Source organism: Clupea harengus, chromosome 15 (genome assembly GCF_900700415.2).
Source record: "Clupea harengus chromosome 15, Ch_v2.0.2, whole genome shotgun sequence".
Classification (NCBI taxonomy): Eukaryota; Metazoa; Chordata; class Actinopteri; order Clupeiformes; family Clupeidae; genus Clupea; species Clupea harengus.
This window is the reverse complement of record NC_045166.1, coordinates 4,897,731-4,915,699: the sequence shown is the minus strand read 5'-3', so window position 1 is coordinate 4,915,699 and position 17,969 is coordinate 4,897,731. Positions and strand designations below refer to the sequence as shown.

General features: G+C 39.8%; 1 protein-coding gene across 2 annotated transcripts in view; it reads right to left on the bottom strand.

Moving 5' to 3' along the window:
• Nucleotides 1-551: 551 nt before the first annotated feature.
• Nucleotides 552-17,969, bottom strand: part of slc5a6a (solute carrier family 5 member 6a) — a 35,813-nt gene continuing 18,395 nt past the window's right edge. For both annotated transcript variants that reach the window (XM_031581205.2, XM_012827326.3), the window contains 10 exons: nt 17,673-17,813; nt 17,250-17,379; nt 15,525-15,613; nt 15,250-15,362; nt 14,786-14,853; nt 10,345-10,431; nt 10,074-10,252; nt 6,960-7,063; nt 6,454-6,575; nt 552-4,639 (listed from right to left, as the gene is read on the bottom strand). In XM_031581205.2, the coding sequence (XP_031437065.1) occupies nt 4,514-4,639; nt 6,454-6,575; nt 6,960-7,063; nt 10,074-10,252; nt 10,345-10,431; nt 14,786-14,853; nt 15,250-15,362; nt 15,525-15,613; nt 17,250-17,379; nt 17,673-17,813 (1,159 nt within the window). In that variant the 3' untranslated portion in view covers nt 552-4,513. The remainder of the gene's footprint in view (nt 4,640-6,453; nt 6,576-6,959; nt 7,064-10,073; nt 10,253-10,344; nt 10,432-14,785; nt 14,854-15,249; nt 15,363-15,524; nt 15,614-17,249; nt 17,380-17,672; nt 17,814-17,969) is intronic.

Sequence of the window (17,969 nt, the reverse complement as noted above, 5' to 3'; positions counted from 1 at the left end):
GATCAAGTGACATGTCGTTTTTACAACGTAACTGCAAGCACAATGTATTTGATGTCTGAGATTAAAGGTTGATTTTTGAGAGGGCAGTGCTTCATCATATTATTTCAGAACAGTCAGCCTCTCTCTATCATGAATCTCGGACTCACTATGGCAGTGATAGTGGTCACACCAGCCTTTAATGTGCATAGGCTACTATAAGTTGAGGTTCTGCAGGCTCCACTGTGAGACAGAACAAGCAAGAACATGCTGAAAGAGTACTTGATCCCCTCTGCAAGCCTGGTGGAGAGAATGTAGTGGTATGGGCTGCTTTGGTGCTGGTATGGGGTGGTTTGGTGCTGGTATGGGGTGTTTTGGTACTGGTATGGGTTGCTTTGGTGCTGGTATGGTGCTGGTATGGGGTGGTTTGGTGCTGGTATGGTGGGAGTTTTATACTGGGAGCAAGGAGTAATGCACCAGAGAGGTAACCACTCTATCTTAATGGTCTTCTGTGGCCAGTAAATGGTGCCGAGTTCATCATGCAGGTCAATGACCTGAAGCAGTTTTTTTTTTTAAAGTTTTTGATGGACTAGCCTGCAAACTCACCAGAGTTTAACCCTTCGAGGTACACAGTAAGATCAGAGAGGCATTGGTTGAAATTTCTCCTGAGTATCTCAGAACACTAACAAGCTTTGGTGCCAAATGGCTGCAAACCTGTAATTGAGTTTTCTTTGATGAAAATGAAGTTTGATGAATAGAACAATTTCATGAAACCATTAGTGCATTATTGATTAATAATTAAATTCATAGTACCATGGTAAATATTTTTCCTCAGCATCACATAGTATGTATTGGACTGCACTGGATTCACTCATACTACATAGTATAAGAACAAGTACTTTATTTGCTGATCCTGATCCCTAAATACAGTGTGTACAAAGCAAATTTGACAATGATTTCAGAAAATGAACTTCACATTTCTGTCAAGTCACATTAGCATTTTTGTAATCTTATGCAAGACTAAGCCTTCATAAATGTCTAATCTTCCTGTTATTCATCCACAATATAACTAGCAATTCTAGAAGTTTCTTGATGTCCTAAATACACTCTGTGTTCAATCATCACAGAATATAAAGACTAGAAGCATTCCTGAGAAGTCATATTCTCAGAGCATATGGCATATGCAATAGCCATCAGAATAAAACATAAAGTATATTATATAAATATAAAGTAGCAACCATTATCTGAAACAAAGGCATTGTGCAATCCAGCAAAATCCTGAATGTAAACCTGATTTCATTGTCAAAAAATACCATACAATCTTGTCATTGTATAATTACATATAACAGAACTGTCTCTTGTATGCCATACTAGCAGGTTTCATATTTTAATGTACAACTAGAGTACAAATATTTGGCATTGCAATGGCAATTGTTTTCTGTATTTTTTTTTACAATCAAATACATCCATCTATCAACTAGATGAAATTCCCTGTACATCACAGCAGGGCAATTTACTTCAATGTCACAATGTATACGTAGAAAAGAAACCCCCCCTCAACCCTCCATTGAGTTTTCATACAGGACACCTAACTCTCATCTCACTGGCCATTTAACAAACATAGTAAGATTATGGTGACTGGGTAATGATAGCCCATAATATTTCCAGTGGCATTTACATTTAGACATGTTTGTGCAGTTTCACATCACAGATCTCAGCAGACATGCAGTGCATGATTTAAGACACTTTCAAGTTTTTCGGCTCATCTTAAAATGGATTCAATTCATTTTTTCACATCAATCTACACACAATACTCTACAATGACAAAGCAAACACAAGTATTGGGACCCTTCACTTAGTACTCGGTCAAAGCACCTCTGGCAGCAATGATGGCCTAAAGTCTTATTGGAAATGATGTTACAAGCTTGGCACATCTTTCTCCCATTCTTCTTAGCAGAAAATCGTTCAAGCTCAACCAGGTTGGATGGGGATGGTCAGTGCACGGCCATTTTCAGGTTTCTCCAGAGATGCTCTGCTGTGAGATGTAACTCCAGGACATCCACACTGTTTACTCCTGTGTTTTCTTGGCAGGATGTTTTGGATTGTTGTCATGTTGAAATGTAACCCTTCGCTCTGGGAGAGGTTCTCACTCAGAATGGCTCTATATCTTTCTGCATCCATCTTTCTCTCTATCCTGACTAGTCTTCCAGGCCCTCAGCATGATGCTGCCAACACTGTGTTTGAGTGTAGGGATGGTATTAATGAGGTGAAGCTCAATTACTGGTTTCCTCCACACATGCCATTGGGAATTTTGGCCAAATAGTTTCATCAGACTAGAGTTCGTTCAGTCGTTCAGGTGCTCTAGTTAAACTCCCAGTGGGGCCTCCATGGTCATGCGCCTTGTGCCGTGAGGAATGGCTCCTGTCTGGCGCCCTACATTAAAAACACACTGAGGGTTGAGCCACCAAATCTAGGAAATGTTTGTGGTTCCAAATCTCTTCAATTTGAGAATGATGGAGGTCACTGTGCTCTTGGGCTTTTTCAATGCTACAGAAATGTTCTTGTATGCTTTCCCAGATGTGTGTCTTGACACAATCTTATGTTGCAAAATCTGTTGAAATGGAGTCATTAAGTCAGGTTTCTACATTAAAACACATAAGATGTCCAGAAATAACCCCACTGACAACTTCAATTTGAGTCAACCTACAAAAACACATTTAACATCACAGAGACATGAAAAGTGAAGAAGGACAAGTGGCTGGTGAAAACTAAAGGCTCAAGTATTTTGCTTAAAAGCCTTCTAACAAGATTTTCTGGAATGTCATTCACTTTGCACTTTGGTATGCAAAACATGTGAATCTTACAGGCCATCCTCCTCCATTGAAATAATCACAGATTAAGACCAACCCATAAAACAGTGTTTCACCTGTTAATCAAGACATACACATCCAGCCATAATTTGAACACTTTACACTAATTTACAAACCCATATCATGGATTCCATAGAGCAGTTGTCACAACATCAAAAAGGGAGGAAATTAATCAAACAACATTTTAATTATTGGTCAACCATCTTCAGGACAGCTAGTTTGGGGATTATCATTTATCCTGATATTCCAATTTTGTATTTGCAACAGCACTTTCAGGCAAAGAAGGTTGACTTACAGCACTACCACTAACGTTTAATCGTGCTAGAGCAAAGCAAGTTGGCTAAATCCAGTTCTGCAAATGAAAATTAGCCAATTAACTTTGCTACAGTTTTACGAGATAGTTCTCTTCATGGTTGAGTCCGTGATTCTAATCAAATACAATTTCCGTCCATTCAGTGTGAGTGCTCAAAAAACCTCTGCAAACCTCCTGACTCTGGAAATGGGAAACAAACAAGGAGTGTGGGGCTGAGCCATACGTGATTTCAGACAATCAACACGTTGTTTCAGCAGCACAGATGGGAGGGATTTGTTTTCATTGGCTGCTGAGATCAAATATGAAAAACCTTGCCAGAATCACAATGGTCTACAATCACTCTAGGGCAGTGGTTCCCAATCCCTCTAGGGCAGTGGTTCCCAATCCCTCTAGGACAGTGGTTCATAATCCCTCTAGGACAGTGGTTCCCAATCCCTCTAGGGCAGTGGTTCCCAATCCCTCTAGGGCAGTGGTTCCCAATCCCTCTAGGGCAGTGGTTCCCAAACCTTTCATGGCAAGCCCCCATTTGATGATGAAAAAAACATTGCGCGCCCACCCCCCCCAAAACACTGAGGTGCAAAGCCTGAGACGCTCATATAGCCAACTATAAATTAACGATTATCCCTAATTTATTTAACTAATTTAAAAAACAGATCAGTCTTCTGCATAGCTTATTTTAAACATGGTTTCATTTTGCTTCATTTGAACAGCTACATTTTTTTATTATTCAGTAAAACTTATCAGTTAAACATTGTTTCATTTGCATTACATTTTATTTAATCAGAGCTCTTCTTTACAATGGATCAAATCTGTCCGGATCACATACGGTTTTATGATTGGCTATCGTTTCATTCGTTGGATCAGTTATACACATGTCCATTGTATTACTAATTAGGCGAGCTATCCCTTCTAATATATAAGCGCAACAGTAGGCCCTGACCAAGTACAAAGCAGGTTATAAACTCATCATCAAATAGTTCTTAAAGGCTACTATGTAAAAGCACTGCCATACTTAATCTGACCAGTGTTTGGTTTCCGTTCAGTTTTTCTGCCCTCAACATGTGCCCCATTGCTGTAGCTCCGCCCCCCCGGGGGCCCGCCCCACACTTTGGGAACCATTGCTCTAAGACATACAGGTAATGGAGCTCAGTCACAGATGAACTGAAAATGTATGGCTATTTATGGCTACTAAGTAGTACACACATCATAAATCATTGACAAACTTTGTTACAAAGGGATATCTCAAAGAGACTAAAACTATTCTTTTTTTTTAGAAATATGGAAGTGGGTCTCAGCCGCCTCCTCTTCTTCTCCGTTTGTGGACAGAATGAACAGAAGATACGGGTAAGAGGCCTCACATGGCTGTTTCCTGCACCACCACCGCCTCCTCTCCATGACACTTCTCCTCATCTTGGGGGTAAGACACACCATTCCCCTCTTTCTGAGCCATCTGATAGGGCTGCTGGTCCAATGCTTGAGACTGCACAACAGATAGAAGCACATATGGGGATGTTTTAAAACATTGGCAAAATACTCATATGCCTTCAAAACACAGATCATCAATTTAGTGTCCCTACTACCTCACAGTATCCCTTAAGATCAACAGGGTCAGCATCATTGTTTTGCTGTAACTTCTGTTCACATGGGGTTGACCTTTTGACCTTGGTTTATAGTCTGATCTGCCAAATCGTTCCAGTACCTTTGAGATGTACAACTCCACAACTCCTTCATCATCACTAAATCAATACCAAGGAAATGTTTCAGTTTTCAAAGATCCTTCACATCATTAAAAAAAAATCATAATTATGAGTATTACTATTTCTTTTCCCATTGGTTTGCTGTAGATCAGCTGGATTCTGCATAAAATCTTTCACACTTAGGGAATTGTCCAGCATTTTGTTCCAATTTCTACCTGGATATTTCAGATCATAACATGACTTGATCAGTTTACGGACTAGTTTTTCACCTTTGTCCAAATTCACCCCGAATCCTACTGGTTTACACTTCATAATCAATTGCAGCATGCAGCTATGGGGCCTTAACATCCATCTGATACAACCCAAGATCATATTGTGCATTGTTGTGACTGCTACGAGGCCAGGCATGGTGTTGTATTCTGAGCGCATTGTTTAATTTATTGAGTTTCTATTTGGAGATGGGATTGAGGAAGCCTTTGAAAGAAAAAAAGCTAAAGTATGTGGAACTGGTAGCGTAGGCGAGGGAATGAGGTTGGCAAGCGCACACAAGACCAATGGAGACAGGACGGTATACACTGTGATAACAGTGATACGTTTAAAAATCAGCCCCAAGCAGCAATCATCGGGGTTCAAGCTAAATTGAATTAAGTTCGAACCTTTACATCACTGGCATGTATTGGCTGCTACATTTTGATTGGCCATTGTAAAGAATGTGGTAGTGATGCAGCTTGTGAATATGATATCGTGAAACACAAATTGAAAAAAAAAAACACTCCATGATAAACACTCCATGATAAACACTCCATGACCATGCTGCGCTCCAGTGGTGCTTATATAGTCATATAGCTCTGTCAAGTACACATCTAAGATCTGGGAACACTGGCATGAGTGCCTTTTTTAGCCCTTCTTTCCTTGTATATTTATATGTATTTATGATTGTATGTATTTATGTACTTATATGTAATTTATTGATTATATGTATTGTGCATCTTCCATGTGGGCCTTGAGCCTGTAATAAAGTTTAATATATAGTCATTCATGGACGCTTTCTAACGTTAGGGATAACACTAATGCTACATTGTAGTAATCAGTCAGCCTGATGTGCCAAAGACAACAAAGACAACAAAACTCTTGTACGGTGTGTGAATGAAATTGTAGTGTTTATCAATGGGGAAAGTTTGCTCCAGACACTTAAGCCTAACCTACAAATATTGTCGTATTTATTATTATTATTATTATTATTATAATTATTTAAATCTGAGGATGTCTGTAGGGTTGATGTGAACGCAATCACCAACGATTTCTCACAAATTCAGCCCTTAACCTTTCTAACCTGGAGCGGCCCCGTGGGGCATCTGGTGTTTTTTTGAGGAATTGCATTTAAGATGACCCTGGAGCTCTTTGGTGTGTAGTCGATCTTTTCTGGTACAGTATGTCACAAATGTTTTAGAAACTCATGGTTTAGCATGTCCTTATTGATTGCATTGGGTATATGTGTTCACTCAACAGGGGTTTAAAGTTACAGTTTCAACAACTGTATCTAAACAACTGCATCTAAACAACTGAGAATAACTGCCACTAAGTGTGTGAACATTACCTTGTCTTCCAGACTAGTGGTACAACACAGTTTCTCCCTGTAACGCTCTGGTAGGAAGAACAGCAGGTTGCCCAACACAGGGTACACGGTCCCTGGGGTCAGCTCCTTCTCCTTCATAGGCCCTGAGAAACAAACAATGGGATTGGGTTTATCAGGCCTGCTCGCTTAAAATGTTGTCTGCAGATTTAAAAGGCTTTTGTTAAAGAATCACACAGGCTATGTTGACATCTGGTAAAATGTTAATGATATTAATAACAACGGGTTGCTTTGGAAGTATTTCCCAAATATGGATAGAGAAGTCCATCTCAAATAATTGATAGATACAAAGCCAAACATTATTGAGCATTAGAACTGGGCTCACAATGACTTAAATATTTTCCATAGTGTGGCATATTCACGTGGTTATTTTCTTATTTAAGTTAGTAAGGGAGAAGCTGGATTCAGGTTACTTCAATTGAGGTATTGCCGACAATGGACTTTCCATTTTAGAAAATGCAGTTCCACACCTGTGAGAAGGCTGACCAGCAGGCCGACCAGCACTACTGTGGTGGAGTTGTGAGCGCTGTACCACATGTAGGAGAGAGAGTACAGTGCCTGCACCCCTGTGGGCCTGTCAACAAAAAGATATTCGGTCAGAAAACAGCTTCTACCTTTTTCACAGACAGTGAAAAAAATACTTTTATCAAATACTCTCAAAGAGCACAAAACTTGGTAATGCAACTGATATTATTTGACTTTATCAGTAGTAGTATTATCCTAAATGCATAGTTTGGTGATATATTGTATTAATATATAAACCTATGTTTTGTCTTCTTCACTTATTAGAAATAGAAATAGTAAATAGACTATGTATACGTATACGAGAGTTTTTTTTTTTTCATATTCAATTTAAAATAAAAGTATTGTAAAATGATGAAGGTCTACACTGATTAATGGTGCACTGCCACGTAAAAAGATATCTGCTGGTTTAGGTTATGTTTTCATATTTGGGATGTGAGAAACTCGTTTTTGCATCAACCCAAACTGAGCTGTTCAAGTGACAGATCAGATGAGATACTAACGCTACGTCTGGGATTTACTTTTTAGGCTAGCCCTTAAACTGGCAGTTGGAGGGTGTTGGTGGTCTAGGCGCTCAGACATGTACATATGTTTGCATATTCAGGACTTTTGGCCACAAACTTTATTGTTGCATTGGAAATTTTAAAAGAAACTTCTGGAAACTTTTAACCTGGGCCCTTCTTTCCCATCTTTTTAGGTCCAAATTTTTGAACCATAACCGTAAATAGTAAATAACCATAAATAGTAAAGACCATTTAAAAATCCACCTTCAGACCCCTTTGTATCCTGGGGCACTAGGAACCAATATACTCATTTCACCCAGCTCTCTCCATTATGACTGCACCCTTTTTCCTTTGAAGGCTACAGAACTGATTTTATTAGCTACATCACACTGGAATTAGCCTTCTGTGGCCACAAATGATTTGCTGATACATAATAATAATGGTGAATGTTCTAAGCTCAGACAAGACTGAAGTCCTTCTGTGTCCATAGCCTGATCCCATAATTCCCTGATCAATGATGTAGGTAAACTCCAAGAATCTTCACACCTTACACAGCCTTCTGTTTGTTCCAAAACATCAATTGAATTTGCAATTTGCAGAAGTCGTAATAGGAAGGAAAGACTGAGTATTGTTCCGAGGACCTCGACCTGGCTTCCACACTATTTGATGGAAAACTAGTAGGCCTGCACACTTCTGGTCACAGGAACTATAATTTAGCAATCTTTATCACAGGTAGCCTAAAGACGTTAGCTCTTATATAGGCTAGGCAACAGGACAGGCATAGTTCAACGTTAGATAGTAAGCTAATGTTACAGTCTCAATTGTTTACATAAGTAACTTTAGCCGGAGTTAAGCTCACCGTGGCTAACATAGTATGCTAAATGTTTCTTGCAGAGCATGCTAATAGTTCCTTGCAATACATTAGCTTAAATAATCATCCAATCTGAATGTAATGGTAAGCATCCATTGGGCCTCATTGCATTTAAGAAAACTTTGGGCGATTTACAACTGCTATTTCGCGTTCTGAAATTCTGGTTTAAGTTCAGAACGAATCTCAGATGAGAAAACTTTCATGAATGCCCTAAAACATCGTAAGTGGAGTTCAGAAGAAATTCCTTCTTAACTGCGTTCGAGAATGAGGCCCATTGTCTTTATTTTGGCCAGTGGTGTTTTGTATTGAAATATGTTGAGATAAGATCCACAAATGTTGATGATCATGACATTAGGCTAACCCAGCGTTTCTCAAAGTGTGGGGCGCAGAGACGTGACCGGTGGGGCGCTAATGGACGCGATGAACGGGAGATTTTCCCGTTGAAATGCCTTTATAGACAATAACGATCATACTATCCCATCGCACTAAACAACCACACTCAAACAAAGACATTGTTAAGTATTGTATTGTATTAATTAGCCTGTTGTTAACCTTTCCTGCTAGTCGTAGTCGGGGATTACAGGGGAGACTTTTGTTTACTGCTCCTGTGTGGATTTGAATTAAGTGACCTACCTTATATTTTATGGTGATAGGAAAGCTTATTAAGGTCGTTGTAGGTTTCTCACTTAACAGCAGCCCATTTCAGGCCGCCAAGGGAAGCCATTACAGTGTCTTACAAAGCAGTCCATTCATGGATGACAGTCCAATCATTTATCATTTTGAGTTTGCTCGCCAGCAAGTCTACAACTCTGGCAGACCTGTGATGGACCTTAATTTTCATCATCCCTATTTATAACCTCAATTCAGTTTCAATTCAACTTCAGTGAATTCATTCACATAATTTACCCCAAACAAAAGTTCCTCTACAGTTTATTTTACAACTAGCTTTACCATTACGGTTCACCTCTGTTTTTGTTGTTTTAATGTTGTCAAGATGGCATTGTTAAATAAATCTACAGCTTGGTTGTCTTTGAACCCCTTTGATCGGTGAATCACTGATTGATTGATTGTGGAGGTGGTTTATTTTTCGCTGGTTTTGGTCTGAACATATTTGCGGTCAATTTGCTGAACAAAGACCTGATCTAGTATTTGAAGTACATTTTCAATCACTCTCAGACTTAAAGAGCTGTTGCTCTTTAGTTATGCTTCTGTTCAGTGCAGGAGCTAATCATCTTATGAATAACTTCATTACAACCCTAATGGGACATAACAGAGTTAATGCATCCTCCACCTTAAGAAAGGTAATTAGATTGCTGAAACTTGCACACCAGACAAGAGAAACTTAGGCACAAAGCTGTTGGTATTTTATTATTATTATGAATGATATTATTGTAATGTTATTTTACATAAAAAGTGATTGTGTTCTCTTCCTAACTCTTTTCTTAGGAGGAAGGCTTTTAAAGTTGTATTGAAAGGGAATACAAATAGTGAATATCAGAAGCTTAATGTATTTATGCTAAAAGTGCAGGTTTTGGAGGGTGGGGGATGCTTAAATCATATCACATCAGTGTTTCTGTGTGAAATGGGTCAAATTTCACACGATACCAGCTTCAGGCATATGATTATCTTGTCATGTTCATTTGTGTGGAGTGGTGTCCATTTTTTATACATTATAATCCATACATCACCTGGATGCAGTGGAATTTATGATGGTCATCATTGTGGCTATAGTTGTGTTGTCCAAACTTGGTATAGTAGTGGTGTTGACAACTGGTAGAGAGTCTGTGTTAGATAAACGTGTAACAAAGCTTCCAATGCCAATCCAGAAAGCCATAAGTAGGCCTGCAAGCAACCCAACCAGGGCACCCTGGGAAAAGAAGAAGGGTCATCCTATACACATTATCTATAATCAAATCAATAGTTGTTTAGAATTGGTGGTTTAAGCTGCGCTTCACTTACTGTGGAGTTAGCCCAGGGGAAAAACATTCCAAGACAGAACAGGCCAAGGAGTGGACCACCCACCATTCCAAAAATGCTCAGTGCTGCCTGAAAGATGACCAGGAGAGAAGGGGTTTGAAAAAGAAGGAAGACACCATGGAACCATTTTTCTACCAGGATTACTGCAATGAGCAAGAGCACTTTTAAAGACTTTGAGTAAGGATATTCAGCACAAGTAATCTGAATATTACTAAATGTGAAAGTGCTTCAAACAGCAGTTCAAAATGTGAGTTTAAAAACTTAAAACATTTTCTTTAGTTCAGTTAAGAAATGATTATTCCTAAATGAAGTTTATTATATGCATCAATGCCTGTACATACTGGTAATTGAATTTTAATCACAAACGTTGCTTCAAACACTAGCTACAGCTCAAAGTGGTCTGAATACTGTATTTTAAGGTGATTGAAATCAAAATTGACAGGTTTATTTAGGGGTTGAGTGATTACACAGTGTAAGTCATGAATAATATTGGTGTTTCCTTCTTAAATAGCTACAACTCATGTGAATGCTTCCCCCACAAAATCAATTTACATGAAGTAAACTGGCGCCAAAAGCCTTTGTATATTGAGGTGCCATGTTTATTAACATACAACTGGTCAGCCAGACCTTCTGTCTGCAGGACTTCACACCATTCACACGTAAGCAGACCCCATATCTCCGAACATGCTCCACCTTGCACCATAAACCAGACCACCAAACACAACATTTTGTCTGATACTGTTGCTGTATCTTATACTATCTAACTCCTCATTATCTTTAAATTCTTTGTCTCTCTATTTTGTTCACTCTCTCGATTTCTCTTTCTTTCAACCACCGCAGCAACCACTTTGACAACCCAATAAACAGCATAGCAACCACCTCAGTTACCCTAGCAACCAAGACCACAATGACAACTCTAGCAACCTCCACGACTACCCTAGCAACCAGCCTAGCAACCACTTCAATTATAGCAACCACCATGACTAGCCTAGCAACACCTCGCAACCACATATGTTACCCTAGCAACGTCCTAGCAACCACCATCATAATGACAACCTACCAAGCACCACTCTTTTAGTCTCTTTCTCTCTGCCTTAATGTGTAAGTTCACCATCTCTTTCATTTCTTGTATCTCTCTCTCTTTCACTTACAATCTCATCTTTTTCTGTATCTTATACTATCTAACTCCTCAATATCTTTAAATTCTTTCTCTCTCTCGATCTCTTCATCTTTCAATTACCATAGCAACCACCACGTTTACCCTCGCAACACCCCGGCAACCACATCAGTTATACTAGCAACAACCTAGGACCCACTACCATAATGCCAACCTAGCAACCACTTTGGCTACCCTAGAAACATCCTTTCATCCAACCACTACCATAATGACAACCTACCAAGCACCACAGCAACCACCATGACTACTCTAGCAACAACATCAATTACCCTTACAACATTCTAACAACTACTACTATAATGCCAAACTAACAACCCACATGACTACCCTAGCAACAGCCTAGCAACCAGTATAGCAACAACTTCAATTAGCTTAGCAACTACCATGACTACCCTAGCAACAACCTCAAATCACCCTAGCAACATCCCTGCAACCACTACCATAATGACTACCTATCTTTCTTTATTTAACTCTATCTTCTTATTAATTCAATTCAATTCAATTCAATGGAATCTTATTACACTCTATATCAGACCTGGGCAAAGTGCGGGCCAAGGGCTATTTGCGGCCCGTTGGCTGTCCCTGTGCGGCCCGCGGAGGTCAATTGTAAATTAGGGATCAAACGTAAATACCTGTACTTATTATACGGCTCTTCAGAATGTTCCAAAAAGTTCCGTTGATTTGAATGGGCCATCCCAACGTTGGCAGGTGTTGTAAATTCACTGCTGCGAAATATGTATGACTGCTGTCATTGGCGGGTTTTGTGCTTCTAATTCACATCTTTCATATCATTCCGCAACGCAAGTAGTCCGGTCATTTAACGTAACTGAAAGTCATTGAAACTTGAAGGCAGAAGGTGGGTTGCTTCGCATTTGCGTGAAGAACTAAACGGCAACAAAATCCTTAAAAAAAGGTATTTTGGAAAAATGTCTTCTATTGTTTTGGCAAGTAACCGTATAATAAGTGGGATATTTGTTTTATTTCCGTAGGCCTACATTCGTGCGTGTGGGCGTGCCTGTGACCATTTGCGCTGATAAAAATTGATAACTATTAATTTGTATACTTATACTATTGCATTGCAAGCTTGCTCTCGTGTGTGTGTGTGTGTGTGTGTGTGTGTGTGTGTGTGTGTGTGTGTGTGTGTGTGTGTGTGTGCCATGTGTATTGATCGTACTATGCCTGCACCAATTTTTTTTGATAGCCTAAATGTAAGATCTACTCTTACCAGTAGCAGTTAATCAAAACCATACAATTTAATGTTTTTTTATAAAGAGATACAACTTATATTGAGCAGAATTGAGTTCAGCCTATTGGTCCGGCCCTCCACAACAGTCCCACTATCTCATGTGGCCCCTTGGGGAAATTAATTGCCCACCCCTGCTCTATATGGTCTCTGTCTTTCTTTCTCTTTATCTCTGTCCTGTTCTGTATGTCTCTATCTTTCAATCTATAGGTCTTTAGACACCTCTCCTCTTCCTTTCCCTTTGTCTCTATCTGCATGAACTTCCTTCAAACTATTAGGTATCATAGCTTCTACTTAGCCTCCTACTAACACATGTAAATCATGGCTGTCCGAGAAAATAATGCTTGCAGAACATAGGTCTTTGTCTTAGCATACTAATAAGAATAGTTTGGCTGGCTTTTTGACAATGGTTCCACACAGACGGGACAGAAAAGTGGGAATATTGTGCTCACCTCAATTTAGAGTGACATTGATTAACGCTAGGTAACAGGTTGTTGACTCAATATGGCTAGTTGACTTTCGAGATATAGATGCTACTTTTGGAGGAATGACACCATCCATGTGACACCTTCCCCCGCCCTCCCATACAGACTTCTTCACCTGGATGGACACAGAAGCCAGCAGCTCTGATGCTGCCCCAACCGCGCCACCACCTGTTATAGGAGGCGGTGAAGAGCACCCACGGCCATATTTGCGGAATATATTCTCCTATGACACTAATATTTCAGCCCCAATTTTATTGCAAAAACACACTGCCATAAAGTGAGTCACTTGTGCTGTTACAGTGATATTCTCAGATACACATTCTACCTCTATCATAAGGTGGGCCTATACGCAATACCATAGTTTTGACACTTAAGCACTGTTCAGATGAGATACTTTAAGACCTATAATCTGTAAAGGAATCTATAGTCATCTATACTCTTACTCAGCTATGGTTTTCAGGTTCTTCATTCACCACTGCTCCAGAGGGGTTGCAGGGTTAGTTATCTGGCTACACCTTATGGCAGTAGTGGAGCTGTTAGAGGACGGATCCAATGCAGTATTACAATGCAACTCCATTTATACAAATATAGCCTCAAATGTCTGGCCCAGCTTTGCCTTCAAAGCTTCAGTTGTCCCTACAGAGATATACCTGCATCTATTTACCTCAATAACTGGAAGGAAACTGTAGAAAATGACTGTTTGTACAGTCAGTGTTTTACCTCTGTCTTCTTCCAGTCTCTGACATAGCAACCTATTCAGCGCCTGTAGTCGATTATCAAAGGGAGGTGCTCTCCTTCGAGTGCCCACTCCAGCACTACACGCTAGGCCAATCCACTACAGGCACTGAATGTGGTGCAACAGTAATCAGTGGCAAAAACAACACGTTTATTTTTACGTGCTGGCTTGTGTCATAGGATGGCTTTGTAAATAGATTTAGCTTTTATTACTAGGCATAAAAGTAAGACCAGAATTATGTCATTCTGAGTTATGGTCGTCTAGGATCGATTTCCCACTCTGACAGGCCTGATAACTACAGGCCTGCACAGTTTCACATTACTGTTGACATTAAATGGTAATCTGCTTGCCTGTTTCTCTCCCAGAATATTCTTATTCATTTGTTGTTCACTCTGACCTTGGCCTGCTTACTGTTCCTGACCTCTGCCTGTTTGGGACTCTGCCCCTGCCTGAAGGCCTGCCTGATTTTCTACACCATTGCTCATTAGGCTTGGCTTATTTTTGATACTCTGCCTGTTTTCCATTGATCTGTTTTTGGATTGTGTCTGTGGCTACTTTGTACCTCTGCAGTTTGACCCTGGGCTGTTTCTGCTCTTGGAGACTTTGTCTCGATGAAACCACCTTTTGATCTGATTTCTGGAGTGTCATATTTGTAACCGAGTTCCTTCCTAGTGTATCGTGACACTAGGTGAAAAATATTGTACATACTACAAGGAGTACTGAAATATTGCCTTCTAAAATGGAGAGCAGTGGATGTTCCTAAACAAATGAGTTGATCTCACCTGCAGTACGGACCCCATGAGGGAGGCAATGTACGCCATAGCTAGGCAGACCAGTCCAAATCCTAGCGCTGTGGAGAAGTAAACAAGGGCGGGAGTAGTGTGGGGAGAAGATCAAAGAGAGCAAATAGTCAGTAAAGAAAAACAGGGGTTGAAAGACAAACACAGAAATTGCAACAGGTACACTAACATATGATTAGCACAACCTTAGCTGGCTTTGTCAATTTGGTAAGTAACTGGTTAGTGCCTGGTCACTTCATTTGGCTAGATTGGTTTAAAATATCTAATACATGCAACACAAGCATACATATATGACAATGGTAACAACTTAAATGCAAGCAACATGTAGTGCCTGTGAACAATGTTTATGTAAAGTACAGGTAGAGATGCCAGACCATAGATCTGATCCCCTACTCAATAACCCATGAATACAAGCCTAGCAACAGTAAAATAACTGCAATGCTCACCAAGGCCTTTTGAGAGCAGGGTGGCCCGTGATTCTTTCATCGCAGGGAAGTAGGGCTTGATCAAATCCTCCATAGTAACCGTTGCCAAGGAATTAAAAGCAGACGATATTGTACTGCAATTGAATAAAACGTTTAAGTATGTAAAGTATACTTCAAAGTAAGAAAATAATTATTAGTGCTCCAATTTCTTCACAAGTGATTACTGTATTCCTGTCCAGCTGTGACATATCTGAGTAGTTTAATTTTACAAGAGAGACAGCAGGAGATGGGGTTACCTAAGAGCTCCACTGAACAGACAAGCAACAAACAATCCTGGGAGTCCAGGTAAATCTCTGAGAACGTCCATCACAAAGTACAACACCATCTAAAATGAAACAACAGAGGGCTAGTCAGAGAGGAGACAGAAACAAGAACACAGTAAAAGTATGATGTTTTTTTTCCTTTTGAATATAATAAATAATGAAGCATGTTTTGGACCAGATACTGACTATGGAATTATGAAATGACCATCTAATCAGATATTGTAAAATTAGTTGTTGTAGATATGATATAGTAATTAACCCCAGATCTATAGTATCAACACCTAGCCAGGCTGAGGCAGTTGTCCATTCAAGTTTTTATAGAATAGAATCTGATCTGGGAAAGATGTAATTCTGGAACTAGAGATCCAAGCTGGAGTACTACTTTAGCCTTTTCATATTCAGGCTGACAATAGCATGTCAAACAACATGGAACCTAGGGTTAAGTTTCACTGTCAGCCACATTAAATGAACTCACTGATTGTTAACAAACAGCAGCTCCCATCTTTTATGAGCTAATTTTACATGAACTAGAACAGTATACAACATGGAGGACAGTAGGCCATGTTTTGGTTAAAACTAGTCATGTAAACTGCATTACCAGATATTACGTAAAGCAGATTCACTGTGGTGACACTTTTTATTCTTAGTCTACCTTACTAGCAATAATCATCTATCTGAGTACTAGGGCTTATTAGATTTACATTTATTCATGTTACAGACACTTTTATCTATGATTTACATGATCTTCCATCAGTATATGTGCTCCCTAGATATCAAACCCATAACCTTGATGTTGTTGGCTTTAAGGTGCTAGTTTCAGCCTGTTGTTTTGGTGCCAAGTAGTTTGTTTTCCATTGGCTGGTTTCAATCATGCAAGAGTGTGGGCTATGTGGGGTTTTGTTCACTGTGGTCATGGGCTATGCAGTGTTTGCAGGTACAGGAAGGTAGGTTTGTAGGTCAGGTGGTTGACTTCATATTTTGGAGGAAGAACTGGAGCTAGCATAGCACTGACCATTGAAATGAATGAGAGTGGTTTTCCATCACTTTCTCCAGACATACAGTGGCTTCAAAAGTATTCAACACCCCTGAAAGTCATCACCCTTTTCACAATTACAACTATACCTATGTACTATACTATGTATACTACGGTCATATAGTATGTACTATAACACATCAGGGTACACCACAACCACCACACTGAAATTCAACAACATGTTAACAATAACAGCAGCCTCATAGAGCCACCCTTGAGAGCACAAGTGGGAAAGCAGGTGCAGGAATATACTTAATACACTCAAAGCTGGCCTGGCTCATCACTGCATTGTTACATAAGGTCAGAAAGCATACTTCCTTCATATGCAGCATCTCTGTAATAAACTGTAATTCTTGATTAGAGACTACAGACTCATTATAGTATGGAGGGGAGTATGTCTGCTTATGTACCTATATAATGGCTATAAACAACTGCTGCATATTCCACTCTTAAGGCACAAACTCAATCAGTTTCACCAGTATAAAATGTAAATGGAACTAAATAAAGTACAACCATTTTGAAATTGGTCTCATTGAATTTCTGTGAATTCTTAGATTTAACAGGCATTACTGATGAGGGTCTTCCCAATAACAATGCTGTCTATGTATCAATGAAATAGGGAATTGAGCTTCAACCACATTCTTTAATTTTAGTGTCACAAAAACCTGATCATTTGTTTTCACGTAGCCCTTATCCAAAGGACTATCCTCTCCGTATCGTGCATACATAACCAGTCCCATGAGACAGCCCATCGTCAGGACAATCTGCTGGCAAGGAAAGACCACATAGCAGGACCTGGGGAAACAGGCACAGATGTTAGATCAGATTTCTGTGGAAAAGGGCAATAACTAATTAGAGCAAAAGATTAGCAATGTATCTATTACTGTAGTAGCAACTTCAACACTTTAACTCATCCATGATGTATTCAGCCAAACTTTTAGCTTATTTTATGTGGCTAATATAATGATAAAATTGACAGATTTCCCATAAAAATATTTTGAAGGCCTATTCATACATGTTCCCTGGAGGTACTCATTTTCTTGTTATGAAACGTGAGAGTAAAGAGTAACATGTTTTTGGAACCTTACATCACAGCCTCCTTCTCTGTGCGGGAGCTGAGGTATCGCTGCACCTGGGCCTGGTTGACTCCATACAGAGCCAGCATGAGGAAGATCCCGCCCACGCCCAGGGTCCAGAATGTGTGCCTCTCAAGTGGGTCAGGGTTCAAGCTACTCCACACCAGGGGAGTGCAATGAGACGGGGGAGAAGAAGGGAAAACAACAGTGTCTTTGTTATGTCATGTGACTGGAAAACAGTGGGGAAGTCATGGAACCTCAACATTTCACCATCACTTCAATATGAAAGGGTTGAAAAACTAATAAGAC